The sequence below is a fragment of the Cryptotermes secundus genome, unplaced genomic scaffold, assembly GCF_002891405.2.
Source record: "Cryptotermes secundus unplaced genomic scaffold, Csec_1.0 scaffold271, whole genome shotgun sequence".
NCBI lineage: Eukaryota > Metazoa > Arthropoda > Insecta > Blattodea > Kalotermitidae > Cryptotermes > Cryptotermes secundus.
In genome coordinates, this window is record NW_019731219.1 from 42,485 (window position 1) to 60,030 (window position 17,546).

The 17,546-nt window shown below is 37.8% G+C and overlaps 1 protein-coding gene across 1 annotated transcript in view; it reads right to left on the minus strand.

Annotated features, from left to right (window-relative positions):
- Positions 1 to 17,546, minus strand: part of LOC111866424 (ankyrin-3) — a 235,021-nt gene that overhangs the window by 35,739 nt on the left and 181,736 nt on the right. Inside the window, exons 30-33 of the mRNA XM_033752256.1 lie at positions 15,615 to 15,824; positions 8,525 to 8,742; positions 5,189 to 5,243; positions 2,143 to 2,646 (exon numbers count right to left, since the gene is read on the minus strand). Coding sequence (XP_033608147.1) covers positions 2,143 to 2,646; positions 5,189 to 5,243; positions 8,525 to 8,742; positions 15,615 to 15,824 — 987 coding nt within the window. The remainder of the gene's footprint in view (positions 1 to 2,142; positions 2,647 to 5,188; positions 5,244 to 8,524; positions 8,743 to 15,614; positions 15,825 to 17,546) is intronic.

Here is a 17,546-nt window from a genome sequence, read left to right on the forward strand (position 1 = left end):
GTTGACGTATTCGGAGCCAGGAATGTTCTACCCAAATTTTAAATATAGTATAACTGTTAGTATTTTTATTATTTGCATGTCCAGTAAAACAAAATGAATTACGTATATTATTATTATCCTCTGAAAATCTATACTATTCATTCCTTAATTAAATATTTATGTTTCATTCCTCAATTCGTAATAACATTTAATTCAATAATAATTATTACTGTCATAATTATCAGCTATTTGTTTGTTTACTTTTACTTTTATTCATTATTATTTCTTCCAAGTACTTACCTGTAATTTGTATTTGACTTTTAATAAGTTTGTCTATAATGTAATTCATTCATCTGCACTGTGCTGTATCTGTAATTGGCCTTGCGGCTGTTGACTCGGCACATTAATAATAAAGAATTGAATTGAACTGAATTATTATTATTATGTACAATTGCAAATAATAAAATCAGCATTCTAACTTATGATCATCTGCTTGTAAGTTCAGCATGCCACAACATGAAATAAATTGTATTCCATTATAAACTTATTCCACTCACAACATTAACAACACAAGGTTTGTAGGAACTGAAAGGCTCCACAATAGGAAATTAGACATTTGAACCTCTTCTTACATTCTATATGCTAGTGTGCTCAAAGCCATTTTTCATTGTTTGCTCCCAAGACTCTGTTAACTTGTACACTCTACAAAACTAATACTGGCTGGTAGTTACTATAGGATTCTGACAGCAAACACACAATTCATCTCAACAAGAAAATACTGAAATCAGTAACTATTTACATTTGTACAATTCTAGGCTGACCATGCAACAACACTGGATGGAGCTGTTACTCTAGCAAGCAATAGTGATCTAAAAAAAGAACACTATTTTTTGTGAAATAAATATAATTCTGTCATTTGAATGATAAAATATGAATTCCTTTCACTATCATCCTATAGACAAACCATAACACTGTTTAGTGAGGAAAAAGAAATATAAGTTTGACTTTGTGCAGGTGACAGATTACTGATGAATGAATGAACACCATACATATATGCTCATATTACTCATAGAGAAGGATCAATGGATAAAAAAGGAGAAACTCCATGTAAGACATTTGTTTAAGAGAAAGGAATGAGTGACTGCCTCTAGTGCTTTAGTAAACCCAGAATGATCAAAATTCAGTTTTCTGAAATGAGATTCATAACATATGACAAATACTGTTTGCTGGGATATAATGCTGTGTAGTCAAACAAAAATTCACTGATGTCTCAGAGAAATTTACTGCCCCTATCTTCTGAACTGAAGAGCAACCAAAGTAAGAAATTAGCAAGAAATAGGCAGCAAGGCTTTGCTTGTGATCTGCTTCTTGTTTGTTTCTTGCTTACTTTACTCTTCAACCATGAAGAGAGGCAGTACTTTCCTTCAAAAAGTCAGTGAACTTCTACTGGAAACAAAGCATTATATACCAGAAGACAGTACTCTTTTACAGGAATTACCTCAAATTTTTTATAATGTATGTTCATGAGGTAAGAATAAGATATACATGTAAGGAGCAGTCTTAATATTTTGTAACTGAACATGAGCATAGAGGACATAAAATATGTTTAATTACAGTAAAAGAATAAAACTTAAAAGCAAAAAAAGTAAAGTAAAGCTATCCCTGTAACAGGCTGTGAAGGCTCATAGGGTCGTGAGATGTTGAGGGTCCCACATTATCTAGACAATCGGCTCAAAGATGGTGGTAAGAGTGTCAGCCTTATGCGCTGCCTGCGCTTTACTCCCCAGGACAATTATTTAATTAATTCCTGGTACTCATTTCTGTTAGAGGCTGAGTCGACCCCAGGGCCATAGTGCGGCTGCAAGGATTAGGTCAATTGAAAAAATCCAATGACCTCATCGGGACTTGAACCCGCAAACTTCCGGCTTGCAGCACAGTGCCTCAACCAACTATGTGAACTAAATATTAAAATTACACCTAAAAATTAGATTTAGGAAAGTCTCTGAAGAGACATAGAATAACTACATATTTTGGAGCTAGAGCAGAACATAGGATTTGATTAGTGATTAGTATGACTGCTATGCTATTTTAGTCAACCTCCACCAATTTCAAAATATGTTTCACAACAATATAAAACGTGTTACAAAAGGAAGAGTGTCTTACCTTCTGCAGCAGGAATCACCTTGTAGGTTGTCTCCAAACGTACCAACTCCTCTGTCACACCTTGGAAGAGTTCCGAGTCACGACGCTGATCAGCTTCTGTTCTGACAGATGGTGGCTGTGAAGGCTGTTCCTTTGGTATGTCTTCCTGTAATGTGGATATTCCATCCTCAGTTGTTGACTTAGATATTAGAGACACTTCCTCCTGCACATTTGGGACAACCTGTATTGAGTCTTCAGTTGCAGATGACACTTTAGAAATGTCCCCTAACATTGACTGGGTTGGCACTTTTTCTTTTTTTGGTTTCACAGGTGTTGCAGATAACTGTTCTGATATGGGTGGCTGCCGCTCATATTGTCGATCACGTTTGTCCTGAGCAAATATCTCCTTGAGTTGAGCCACTGTCTTGCGCTCTTCTTCCACTACTTTCTCCTCTCCAATGTACTTTGTCTCTTCTATGTCCCGCTCCTGTTTGTCTTTTGAAATGACTGACTTTGGAAGGCGGTCTGCAAGAAATAAATATGTAGAATTGTGAATTAATCAGTAACACAGTGAAGAAAATGCATTCTTATTGTTAAGGATGTATATAAATTTTATAACAAGGACTGAAAATGATATAGTTCTGCAAGACAAACCAAGAAAATCCTATACAGAGTGCTTTTAATTTCTGAGAATGTAATAACTTTACAAGAGATTGTGGGTCATAAAACGCATTACACACTCATTATATTTAACGCAGCCCAGAATGAAATAACCCATCCTTCATATTCTGATTTATGATATATTTTTAACCATAATGTATTAAATATACAATATATTAAAGAAGGAAAGGGACCACTGGGAAGACCAAGGCATAGGTTGGTGGACAACATTAAAATGGATCTTAAAGAGATAGGATGGGATGGTGTGGATTGGATTGATCTGGCTCAGGATAGGGACCAGTGGAGGGTTCTTGTGAACATGGTAATGAACCTTCGGGTTCCACAGAACGCTGGGAAATAAGACGGCTCCTCAAAAAGGGCTCAGCTCCATGAGTGAGTAAGTAAGTATACATTAAAGTACTTGGTCAATCCTAATGAAGTAGAAGGTACTAAATTCATGTACCCACCATGCTTTTACTGCTTTAGCTTGTAGATTTGCAATAATATTTATTTTTCTTAACATTGACAACTATGTGCATAGCTCATATTATGCTTGGATACCACCTGATAAGGATAATATAAATAAAATATGAACAGATTATTATCAATATACATATTTACTATGTGGTCCACTCTATTAATATAGTGATCTTACCACCATGAAGTTCCATTCAGATATTTTAATATACTGAAAAGTTCTGGTAAGAACCTAGCACGTCTATTTTCCTTTATATCCTTTCATCGTTGCACAGTGTCAAGCAAGTTTTTAATTAATATCTACACAACTTGGTAATCATAAATGTATAGGAAATTTCCATTGGTATTAATTTCTCATGCACATATGTTTTCAGCCATTACATTCAAAATGTCACATCATCACAACCTTCACGACTCTGAACACACAAAAAATTTCATGTACTTGTAAATAATGTACTTACAAGTATGTTTATGACCTACCACCACACCAAATTAAAAGGCTATTCAGCCATTCACTCCTTACTGACACCAAATGCAAGAACAATATACATATTTCAAGCAGCTGCTCTTTTTCTTAAAAAAAAAAGCTTTTAACAGAAGTGAATGTCCCCCTTCCCAGAAAAAAGCTAACATCGCACAAAATTTCAGGATCCTACATCGAATGGTACTATTAATATTCATACCTAAGTCCATATGAGCATAAATTTGTGTTACTCACAGTAGCTAAGTAAGAAGTATGAAGACAGGGTAAACACAAAAGGAATGACATCCACATAAATCTCGATGAAAATCAGCAACTTTGTTAAAAAAATATTTAGGAGGAACAAACATACATACACACAACAGCATGGAAACACCATCAGCTTCTATTTCTTTATAAAACAAAGAAAATAATAAAGCATTGCTGATGTGAGCAAATGTGACACCTCCTGAACCTCAAAACAGACTTGAAAGTACTTTTAAGAGCGCTTCCACATGACCTCTCATGAACTGGTGCATGGGAGCCACTCAGCTGAGCTGCCTATTCAGAACAGTTGCTCATGTGAGCCGCTGCAGTCACCAAAAGCATGATAGCAGTTCAGTGCAGCGCGTAGTGTAGTCATGCTTGAACCAGAAGCTGCAATTTTATTAATCCTAGCAATTAATACGAAAAAGAAAAAGGAAAGTAATTGAACATTATGGGTTCATCCTATAATTAGCTCAAGATTATATTCGGTTTCAGAAGCTACAGGAGGACATTACTTCAGAATGTCCGTATCTTCTTTTGATGAATTACACAACAGTTTGAGGTTTTCATTCCATCAGAGAGACACCAACATGAGGAGACGTATCCCCACTGTGGAGAGAATAGCAGTGACATTGTTAGTTGCCCAGTTCACTTGCGCTCATCTGAAAGGCTCAATAAGACTGCATGTCCCGCCAGTAGCGCGCTCAAGCTGGCTGCAAGCGAGGAGAGCCGCGTGGCAACTCACATGTGCCGGCTCTGTGGAGCCAGACGTGTGTGAAAAGCGACACTGAGAACAATGTTCTTCTTGTAGCTGCAGCTCTAGTGAGCTGTTTCACAAGAGCTCGTGTGAAAGCACTCTAAGACTTGAGGAGGGTGGAGGATGGAAGGGGAGGGGAGGGTGGTGGTGCTGGTGACGTTGGCTGTGGCAGTGGTCATGTTCAGAGTGTAAGTGGTGGTGTTGACAGTGGAGGAGGTTGTGGTGTTGATAGTCAATGTGGTTGCGGTGGTAGCAAAGGATTAAAAAATAATTGATCCATTACTTCAAGAGTATTTATATAATTTGACAGTTATGGGTTTTAAATCTATAAAATAAATGATTACCATGCCGTTTGTAAGCTGATTTCAGAATGGCAACTGGAATAATTTTACTATTCACTACAATTAAATACCTTCATAACATCGACAAAAGTTACTGGTACTAACCGTCATAAGGCTCTTTCTTCTCTGCTTGTACCAATTCCTCCACAGATTCTGATTCCTGAAAAGCGTTCATGCAGGATATTAACTAAGTATCTGCGATGATGGACAATGTTTATAAGAGACAGAATGTTTAATGGGGTCTCACAGAAAATAGACAATTAGAAAACGAAGGCAGGTACGAGGTGGGATATGGAGTTTTTTATATACGGAAAACTGAAAGAAACTTTCAGTTTTCACTGAAGTGCATCAGAATATGTTGTTTACAGTATTAAAATGTTTAAAAGAGCCTGAGTGCAGAGTATCTTCTTACAAGGTTTAAATATTGATACAGAGAGAAAAATAGATACAGATCTTTCCAAAAAGTGCAGGGATGTGCTCTATACATCCTGAAAAGTATTCTGTATGCTGCAGAAAGACAGGTTCCATGGTATGCTCATTGGAGCACCTTCTTTGTGACACTCTTATAAGCATTATTTTTAATTAAATGAAATAAAATTAAATGAAAGTTCAGATTATCATTTTAACTACTAATCAAATACCAATCATCGAAATGCTTCAGACTGATTTCCTGAACTTACACACTGGCACACCAAGCCCATTGGTGCACCAGTTTTGCTCATGACTTGTGTTCAAGAGGTACTCCATTTGAATTTTGGCTGGGACACCTTTTATCCATACTGAGATTTTTCATGGTTTTATTCAGTCCCTCCAGGCATATCCCAGGTTAATACAGTCAACTCTCAGTTATCTGGGATAATGGTGGGCATGGAAATCACGATTAATCAAAAACCTGTTTAAGACAAATGTAATTAAAAGTAGTACTGTAATACTGTACCTTCATAATACTACCTATATTTAAATTTACTCAACCTCGTTTTTATGTCATCTCATGGCCTATTTAATGCTTTTTTTACATTATACCAAAGTGTGAATTAGTTATTTCAATCACAGTGTTCAACAACATCCAACACTTTTTATGAATATTCACACTTAATACTTAAAAAAAAATTAATATTGTCATTTGCTTTTTCATGGCATTTTCCTCTTTAAGGATATCCGCATGAAACCTACATAATATTAGCTTGTCACTTAATAAACTGTTCTCTTCACTCTCAAGATAGTCTAGTAAGGATTCCAAATGATTAGGAGCAGCACCATGTGATATTTTCTTACTAGCAGCACTGTCCACCTCTTCCTCATTCTCACTTTCTTCCCACTCTTCTGGCTGCACCCCCACTGAACTTACGGTTTCGTCACTGCTTAACATTTCGAAGCCCGGCTCACACGAGTTTCTGTTGAATACTTAACACAACATGCTTCCTTTTACACCCTGACATTTTGCTAACACACTTGAAGATCGATACAAAGAGACCAACTGGGGCGGTGTATCTGTCCTCGAAACTTTCCACAAATCCTTGCATTCTTTCACCCCTACCCTAGAACATTGTGTTAGCATAACGGGACCAAAGAATGCAGAGCTCGGTTCACACTAGTGCGAAAATAGTGTTACAACTCACCATGTGAAACAAAAGTGAATGAATATTAAACAACATATAAGCCTCAAAAAAGCCTCAGTAGCCACGGTTAAGCTGCAAACCAGTTAATCCGCCCCCGGGTAATCAAGCGTTGACTGTACCTCAATCAGGACAAAGGTGCTTCCTTTGAAATAATTTCCAATTCATTATTCACTAATCGTCCTACCATTTCAAGCTACAGAGTCTGAGATAATGACAGTCATACGAGGGGCATTCAAGTTCTAAGGTTTCTGATTTTTTTTCTCAGGACTGGGAGCAGATAGACACATACGGTTTAGTTTAAAATACGTGTGCACTCTTTGTGAATGCGTGACAGAGATGGCAGCACTCTACGGCATACAGAACTCTAGTGGTAGCAGCGAGAGTGTGGAGTGTTTTTGATACTTTAAATGGCGATGTTTTTGTTACAAGAACAGTGAGTAATCATTCGTTTTCTCCACTTGCGTGGTGCGAAACCCATTGAAATTCATCGCCAGTTGAGTGAGACATGCGGTGATGGTGTCATGAATGTGAAAAATGTGCGTTCGTGGGTGGGACAGTTCAAAGAAGGCCGAACGTCGTGTGACAACGAACCAAAACAATCTCGGCCTCGTACCAGCCGGTCTGACAATATGGTCGAGCGAGTTGAGAAAGTTGTTTTGGAGGATCGCCGATTGATTGTGGAAAACATTGCCTCCAAAGCTGGCATTTCCGTGGGATCTGTGCACAAAATCCTGCATGAAGACCTGTGAATGCGGAAAGTGTCCTGCAGGTGGGTGCCACAAATTCTGGCGGATGACCACAAGGCTGCATTCATGGCAATTTGCCAGGCGATGTTGACACGTGATGAAGGCATGAATGGGACTTTCTTTTCATCAACTGTAACAATGGATGAGACATGGATGCTGTTTTTCAATCCGCTATTGCATCAGCAATTTTCCAGTGGTCAAAACAGACTCCTACAGAAGCGTTCGCAGCGGCCATGGAATCATGGCGTCAATGTTGTGAAAAATGTGTACGGCTGCAGGGAGATTACGTTGAAAAGTGACAGACGTTTCAAATTTTTTGTATGATTATTGCGTGAGAAAAAAAATCAGAGACCTTAGAACTTGAACGCACAACGTAAAATAAAAAAAAAAATAAAATGCACTTATATGGATCCTCTTGCACTAGGTAAACATACACAGTGAAAATAATCGCGCATTTAATGATTAAAATGAGACTTCTTATTCTTCATACTTGCTAGTACTTGTAGAATCATGCACTTAGGCACACTACGCATGGCCTAAGAAAGCACCTCTTGCTTGCTTGTTTGCTTGCTTGTTCACGTGTTTCTGCTGCTACTACCAGTACTACTACTACAACTCATAATGCCTTGAACAAATGCTGTCACTCTTACTTATGTAGCTGTGGAACGGACATGGAACTACAGTAAACACATATCATGAGATCACTATCCAGCCAGTCTATTGGCGCACTGGTTGGATCTACAAAAAACACGGCTTCCTCAATTGTTGCATGTTGGACTGTGTTTACAGAGCTGTTGCATGGCAACATGTTGATCAAATCCATTACAATAGATATAATCACATACTTACATAGAAAGTTATACTAATGAAAGTGCTTCATGTACAACTGAAATCCAAGAACAGTTATTTCCACGGAAAGAAATTACTGCAGTTTAGTGTAGTATGAATAATGGCATTATATTCCATATGTCACTTAATATGTAAGGTCTTATAGGTATTCCATAAAATTAAAAGAACGCAATTAATGTGATAAGTTAAGCAGGTCTGAATGCCTGATGAATTTAATGAGTTTGTACCTTCATAATGTCCTGTTCATCATATGTGATGTCAAGACTTGTGTCTCGCCGTAAAGAGGCATCTCTTGAGGGTCCAAGCTCTTCCTTGAGATTCTCAAAACCTGATTGATCAAGCTGAACTTTGGCAACAGCCCTGTCCATTTCATCAACATTAAATATGCACTGCTGAACGATGTCATCCCGCCCAATTTTATGAAGAGCTGTCTCTAGAACATTACCTGAAAGCAGAAATAGAAGAATCATCACTGAAAATGTTTAAAAAAAACGTGAAGATCTTTACACAGAAAATATCACAGATAATTTGACAAGCCAGCCTATATGCAGATACTTCATCAACTGACCAAGGTTTTAGCTTTGTTGTTAAAACATAACTAAAAAAGGGAGTATTTTTTGTTAAGAATTCAAAAATCATATAAATTATGAACTTTTATGCAACCATCTTTCATCATTTTGTCATCATTTCCTTGTCAGAAACTTCAACAGACAGCCCAGACCCAGGGCCATTTTCAATTGACATTCTACCTTATCAAAATGATTATTACAAAATCTGGTCAGCATGGAAGCAAAGTGTTAACAAAGTAATGAGATAAATTTTATGGTGAAAGAAGTGGGGAAACTTTGGCGACGAGATTGTTACAAGATGAAACCTACATCAGTCCTCTACCTTCAGTCCAAGATTTAATTTGCTATTTTCAATACATGTAGTACTGTTGTAGTTCATGTAGATGTATGTGTTGTTACAGCATCACAAAAATGGAGAAAAATAAACTCGAGCAGCGTTATGCAATTAAGCTTTCTGTGTAACTGGGGGAAGGTGCTACGAATACTTATGAAAATATGCAGATAATGTTTGGTAATGATTCTCTACCATGTAGTCAAGTATTTTGGTGGTACAAAGACTTGGTAAATGGGCCATAAAGGGTGGAAGATGAGCCGCGATATGGATGCCACACCTCTTAGAACAAGCACAAATGTCTACTGTGTAAGAGCTTTCATTTGTCAAGATCGAAGTTTGACAATTTGAATGATTGCCAATGAACTTACTATTAATGAAGGTACACTTCACCAAACTGCTACATAGAATTTGAACACGAGAAAAATGTGCATAAAGTTGGTTCCAAAAATTCACTGGGCAAAGTGTGTTACAGCAGAGAGATGTTATTCTGAAAGGGACAATGTTGATTTAGATGAATAACTAAATAAATAATTTTGGACAAAATGAACTTAACACAACTCGTACATGTTAAGCATATGATCATGAATTTGCTGGTTTACTGAATGGATATTGCATCATAAATCAAACTAATAAGAGAAATCAAACTCAAACTTTTAAGCTATCACCATATTCCCAATATTCAACAACAAACAGATTTTAAAACAAAATCTGTCATGCACTTGGAATCTAACATTTTACCAAAGTGGGTTCAATAGTTATTATTAAAAATGGAAAAATCAAATACAGATTTTACAGTCAGCCATGGTAGAACACAGGCGTAACCTCTATCATCATATGCTGCTCATATGTTGATTTTCTCTGTGTCGTGCTTACATATCACTTAACAGCCATATTGGATGAGAAGAAACTTTTTATCATAATACAAAACAAAAACAAATGAATATAGATCACTATTACCAACTTGAACATTTTTACATTACCAGATTCTCAACATTCCTCCTTAATTTCAAAATGTTATAAACACATTTCTCATTTTCCTCCTTAATTTCAAAATGTTGTCGACATTATTAGCTCCTTTACAAACTTAAATTGAATAACACTTAGTAATTTTGGTCTTCAGATTACAAAATTAGTACATGTAATTACAATTTTCTCTGTCTTATCAAAATCAGACGTATTTCTTCTTAAGTATAATGTCTCTAAACTTGGTAAATTTCTCTGGTGATAGCGGTTTTGTTAAAATGTCTGCCACCTGAGTTTCAGTGTTCTTGTATCCTTCTGGTATCTCCATGTAGTTTTCCTCCTCAAGGTCTCCATACAGGAAGGCAGTCTTCACATCAAAGGTTTGCATGTTCATATTCTTACGTGCTGCTATGGCAAACAGTACTCTAAGAGAATTCATGTCAACAACTGGGCTAAATGTATCCTTGGAATCTATTTCCCCTTCCTTTTGTTGGCATCCTCTCACAACCAGTCTGGCTTTGTGTTTTCCATCATCCTTTATTTTGAAAACCCATTTACTGGTAAGAATCTTCTTGCCCATCGCTTTCTCTCTATTTATATATATCCAAGTTTTGTTTTGGTAGAGCGAATTCTTTTCCTCTTTAATGGCTCTCTTCCACTTCTCGCTGTCTTTGCTCTCCATGCACTCGTCATATGTATAAGCGAGTATGCCCTCCTTTTGACTCTCTGTGTGATAGTCTTGGTACTTTGGGTGCATTTGAATGTTTCTTCTTGGTCTCAATGCATATCCATGTTCATTTTGTCCATTGTTTTTCCTTCCATTATCCTTGTGGTTAGCATTTTCATTTTCTTCATCCTCTTCAGTATCTGCTGGTTCTTCTTCATTGTTGTCAGCTTCGGGTTCTTGCCGCATTTCGCTATCTTCCTGATCTGAAGTATTTAGCTTGTCTTCTGGATCCATCACTCTTTCCATTTCCTTTTGTTTATTTGTTGTCACAGGTTTACTTGTGAATGTCACATCTCTGGAGACATTGGTCCTTTCAGTATTTGGATCCCATATTCTGTAGCCATTTGTGTTGTATCCAATGAATATTCCTTTCTTGCTATGACTGTCCAACTTCTTCAATGGTCTGAGAATTTTAGTGTACACTTCTGAACCAAAAATCTTTAATCCAGCCAAATCTGGTCTTTTACCATACCAATTTACCGCTGGCGTTCCATTCACTGTCACTGTTGGACTTCTGTTTAGCAGGTATGCAGAAGTGAGTACAGCTTCACCCCACATTCTCTTACTTAAACCTGAATCAAAAATCAATGCTCTTGCCTTTTCCACAATTGTACGGTTCATCCTTTCGGCAGTGCCATTTAGCTGTGGTGAATATGGTGTAGTAAATTCCATTACAATCCCCTTGTTCTTACACCATTCTCTCAAGGCGTTGTTCTTATATTCCCCTCCATTGTCACATCTTATTCTTCTCACTCTTGTATTGAAGTGACACTCAGCTTCATTTACATATTCCTTCAAAAAGGTATACACTTCACTCTTATTTTCTAACAGGTATATCTTACAAAAATGAGTATAATCATTCACACATGTAAGGAAATATTTCTTATTGTCATAAGTGGTGGGGTCAATTGGTCCACACATGTCACTATGAATTATCTCTAATGGCTTTCCAGCCCTACCTCTTTCTGTATCAAATGGGAGTCTCACTTGTTTGGCCTGCATACAAACCGAACATATATCAAAATTTTTACACTTGCTCACGCTTTCTGGTATCCCTTGGCATATCTCTTGTGGTTTCCTAAGATTCGCATAACTTATGTGACCTAGCTTTCTATGCCACTCTACACTTATCTCTTGCTCAGTCATCATAGCTTCATTCCTCGCGCTAAAGTTAATTACAAACAATCCATTTTCATCCTTTTTTCCTTTGATTACAACATTTTTGTCCTTGAGTATCTGGACTTTCTCGTTTGTAAACAACACTTCTCCATCATTTTCTGTAATACAGTGCACTGACAGCAGGTTTTTGCTGAGTTCTGGAACATATGAAACGTTTTTCAAACTACACTCTTTAAATTTCAAATTGCCTATTTCTTTTGCAGTCATACTTTGATTTTTCTTCACTACCTTTATACACTGAGTATACTGCTTAGTATGTATCAAATCGGTCTTCACATTTGTCATATGACATGTGCTACCACTATCCACTACATACATTTTGTCTTTTTTTACTTGCATCACTCACATGGGTTTCTGCTGCTTCAGCTAGAAAATTGACCTTGCTTCTTTTATTCCTATCTTTAAAATAACGGCCCTTTTCAGCATGGTTCGTTTTCTTACATACTGTACATTGCTTTCTCGTATCACTGTCCTTATTTCTAACGTAACAGTCCTTTTCAGAGTGATTATTCTTTTACAGATAGAGCAATTTCTCTTACCTTTGTTGGGGCAGTTGATCTGGGCATGACCTATTTCATTACAATTGAAACACTTGAAAGGGGTTTTACTTTTGATTTTAGTTACTGTCTTAAAAGCTATGCTTTCCTCTTCTTTAGTCGTCATCTTGCACATCACTTCTTCCAACATCAATCTGGCCACCAGGTTGTCAAGGGTTCTGTCCACGGTCGCCATTGAGTCCCAGGCGGTGCTGAAGTGTTTGTAGTCTTCTGGTAGAATCGTTGTTATTTCTGTCATGATCATGTTTTCATCAATGTTTTGGTTCAGTTGACGAAGCTTGAAGGCAATGTTCTGCACATGACTTATATTCATCATCATGTCCTTAGTTTTGTCATACTTGAAGTTGTAGAAGTCTTGTAGCAGAAGGCTCTTCTGTTGAGAGGTGTCTCGCTGATAAATTTGCTTCAAGGTGTCATACATTTCTTTCACAGTTGTGCATGTCACAATGTGGGTTTTCATGTGTTTCTCTATCATTCTCACTATGTAGTATTGGCACTTTGCATCTTTCATCTTCCATTTCCTTATATTTTCTTCGTCTCTTCCTTGGTCACTTAACAGGTCGCTGCCATCAACGATGTTTATCAGTTCTTTTGCACGCATCAGAATCTTGATTTCAAAATCCCACAGTGGAAATGAGTCAGCGTCCTTCAGTTCTGGCAGATGAGTTACCTCTTCCGTCTCTGTGATTGCCATTTTTTTCGTTATTCTTCTTCTGTCTTCTCCTTTTTTTTTCATTTTTTAGTTTTTGAACAAATCTGGGCCCATAACCTGTTGATTTTCTTTGTGTCGTGCTTACATATCACTTAACAGCCATATTGGAGGAGAAGAAACTTTTTATTATAATACAAAACAAAAACAAATGAATATAGATCACTATTACCAACTTGAACATTTTTACATTACTAGATTCTCAACATCATAAACACTAGGGCAAGAAATCCAGGTACAGGGACTGTTCACAAGATAAGTGATAGAGATTGTGCACCACTGTTCTGTAAACAGGCGGGACATGTTCTCCGTGAGAAGGCTGTGCAACCTCCTTATCAACTCCCTGGAGAAATGGATATGGTTCTCTTCAAGGAAAAGACAGTCGCTTCCACCAAAGATCATGCTCTGCTACATCACCTTCCCCCAAAAAACAAAGAAAACAATTTCATGCTTCCTTCTGCAAAGTAACTATTCTGGTCTCTGGATAAGGGCTGTTCTTCCTTGCACTTCCTGTTCACTATTCATGCTGGCCCAGACTGGACTCACATTTCCATGTCCCTCCTCTGTCCTATCTACTTGAATCTGGTGTCCTTGTAAGGGTCATTTCCTGCTCTTGTAATTCCTGTACATCTCCTTTCCCTTTCTCATGGACATGAGTAACCCCTTTTTTTATGACATGCCTATGTAATTTAACTATGTGGGGCAATCCAAAAGTTTCCAAAATTTGAATTTTGCGCGCGAATGGTTATGAGTACATTGAAATACCGCTAGGTGTCTCCTCACACATCCTTCTTGAATCAGTGTGGCAAGCGGCGTCGAGTTAAGTGGTTGGGTTTATTGTTGGTGAACATATTTCCATTGTTGTGTTTCCATGAGTTTGTGGTTTTGCGATGGCTGACCTGAGACAGCAGCATGTCTGTATAAAGTTTTGTTTCAAACTTGGGAAAACCGCTGCAGAAACGCACCAAATGTTGAAGCAAGCTTTTGGTGGAAACAGTTTAGGCCAGACACAAACTTACAACTGGTATAAGCGTTTTAAAAATGGCTGAACATTGACTGATGATGACAATCGTTCGGGATGGCCATCAACGGGCAAAACACCAGAAAATGTCACGAAAGTTAGGGATCTGATTCTACAAGATCGTAGACTGACCATCCAAGACCTCTGTAACACCTTGGGACTAAGTTATGGTACATGTCAACGAATTTTGTCAGAGGAACTGAACATGATGAGGATTGGGGCAAAGTTTGTGCCACGACTGCTGCAAAATGAACAGAAGCAGCATCGCTTGGAAGTCTGCAGGGAACTTCAGCAACAGCTTCAAGAGGACCCAAACTTTCTTTCAAAGGTTGTCACTGGTGATGAAATTTGGGTTTATGGCTACAACCCTGAAAGCAAGTAGCAATCGTCACAATGGAAGAGCCCTTCTTCACCTCGGCCAAAAAAAGCTCAACAAGTCAAGAGCAATATTAAGTCCATGTTGATCTGTTTTTTTGATACTGACGGGATTGTTCATAAGGAGTTTGTCCCTCTTGGTCAGACAGTTAATACAGAGTTCTATCACGATGTTCTAAGGCATTTGAGGGAGAACATGAGGAGAAAACGTCCAGAGAAGTGGGGCACGAATGACTGGGTACTCCACCATAACTCACGACCGCATATGGCTTACATTGTGCAGGAATTTTGGGCTAAAAACAAGATGGCAGTTGTTCCCCACCCACCGTACTCCCCAGACTTAGCTCCATGTGACTTCTGTCTCTTCCCCAAGGTGAAAATCAAGTTGAAGGGGCAAAGATTTGATACAGTTGAGGAAATTCAAGTGGAAACGCAGACAGCACTAAACACCCTAACAAAGAAAGACTTCCAGGATGCATTTGAAAAGTGGCAGAAATGCTGGGATCAGTGTATGCACTCCGAAGGGGACTACTTTGAAGGTGATGGTGCAGAATAAGATCTAGGTAAGATGTAATAGTTTTTATTAATATATTTCGGGAACTTTTGGATTGCACCACGTAAATCCTTACCACTCTCAATTAACCCTGAAGATGAAGATAGCATCCTCCTCTGAAGTACTGGTATCCACTAACAAAACTAATACACCACAGTGCAGCACACTACAAACTATCCAACTCACATCATATCACACTTGATAATGGAAGTAGAAGTGTTTCTAAAACATTGCCATTGACATGGCTTACAGTCCAAGACTACAGTGATCAAGAATGTTACTGTAAACAATGGGGCACATAACACATTTACTTTGAGGAATATAACTTACCCGTGGCCTTATTTCCAGCTTGTTGTAGCCATAACCTGAGCATAGACATGGCTTGCTGTGCAACAATGCTTGGACACTCTGACTTCACAAGGTTAATATCTGAGGTTGTGATGCCAAGCTCACTCGCCAGGGGTACCCAGTCCTCTCCTAGCAGATTGCTTATGTCTGACAAACGGAGGTCTGTGCGTTGATATGTCGTATCTAGACGGCCTACAAACAAGTTATATCTGATGAAAATACAGTTTTGTGGCAGAAAATTCTGTGCTTCTGCATTATGTTGCCTACTATTATCTTCTTAACACTTTAAATGCCCGTCTCTAAAAACTGAGATGTGCAAAGAATGTTTTCCAGTTGTCTTTGTTTTCTAGAATTATGGAAAATAAGGTCATATGACTACTATGCAATTTTCATGTGAACTTTTTCTAATAATTGGAATAACTGTCCATCATTGACACCAGTCACAATTTATGCAATCCTTTATATCATTAAACCTAAATAATAAGGCACTAGAAACATAATTCTGAAGATGTACGAAGGCATCAATTCCTTAAAAATTCCTAACAATTGCACAGTTTCTTTCAGTTCTTATTCTTGGTTATTCACATTCATTCATTGCACAATAAACTGATTATATTTTCCCAGAACACAAATTTAAAACCTTTGTCAAATTATAAGACCAGTTTTGACAAACATCATTACATATACCATAACTAAATACATTACTCTATATTGTATATGCATCAAAATGGTTTCAAACTATATGTACTGTTAATTTTTCACAAGCTAAAATGGTTTTTCAGTGAGAAAGTAGCCCTTTTGTGCCTGAATGCATCTGGAGAAGAACCTGCATTTTGACACAACTGACAAAAAACTTTTCAAGTGGAATATAAACAGAGAGAGATATACAGGGACATATTTAAAGCTACTGGTGAGTTCACAGCTCTGCGCTTTATGGCAACCAGTGAATCACCAGCCGTGAAGCACACAAAAATTTTGCCAATGACTCAGCATGCTTGATGGCTGATAACGTTTGGAATGAAGGAAAATAACTAACTTGTAGACCGCTACACAGTATTATGTTACGTACATGGCTGGCAGTGTGGTTCATGCATGGGAGTTTGTTTATGATTTGTCAGCAGTAGGCAGTACTTATGAGCACCATGAGCCATTTGTTCCCAGTTAACAGTTAGTCAGGAGTGTGGCATGACATGACATGATACTTTAAAGCAAAATGTATTTGTTTATGACAACTATATGAAATATGGATCTGCAGGAAAGTATTGGTGAAAATTTTGATGTAAATTTTTTGATAAAAGAGTTCCCAGCAGGAAAACAATTCATAATTTGGTGAATAAACTTAGAACGACAGGACTCTTAACCGTTCAGCATGGTTTGACGTGTATGTTTCATCAGGTATTTAAATCGTCTGCGGGGGTTCGACGTCTATGTTTCGTCCAGCTGCACACCTATGTAATAACGCCCATAATAATTGATGGTTTTGCTGTAGATTGTTAGATTTTTCGCTGGCCTGTTGTCAGAAGGACAGTATATAATGAGGCACGAGTTTTTCTGCGCTAAGTCATCGTTACATATGCCTGTCTTGCAGCAAAATTCCTGTTGCTCTTGGGAGAGGTTTCGTCATTCAAACTGTTATGAATGTCATGTTTTCTTTCCTATGAAGTTATAAACAGCAGAGACGTGATATGAACAGCAGAGACGTGATATGTGCTGTGTTTATAATATCATATTGCCCTGAGCTGGCCACACTAACACACTCAATTGGAATTCTTAGACGAGGGATGTCCAAAAATTTATTCTTGCAAGATCGATTGATTTCGCACAGTACATAGCAGTGAGTTCTTGGAAAAATGTCACGAATTAAGGCAGAACACTGTGGTCACCCCCTATGACGATACTGGTGTGTGCGGGGGG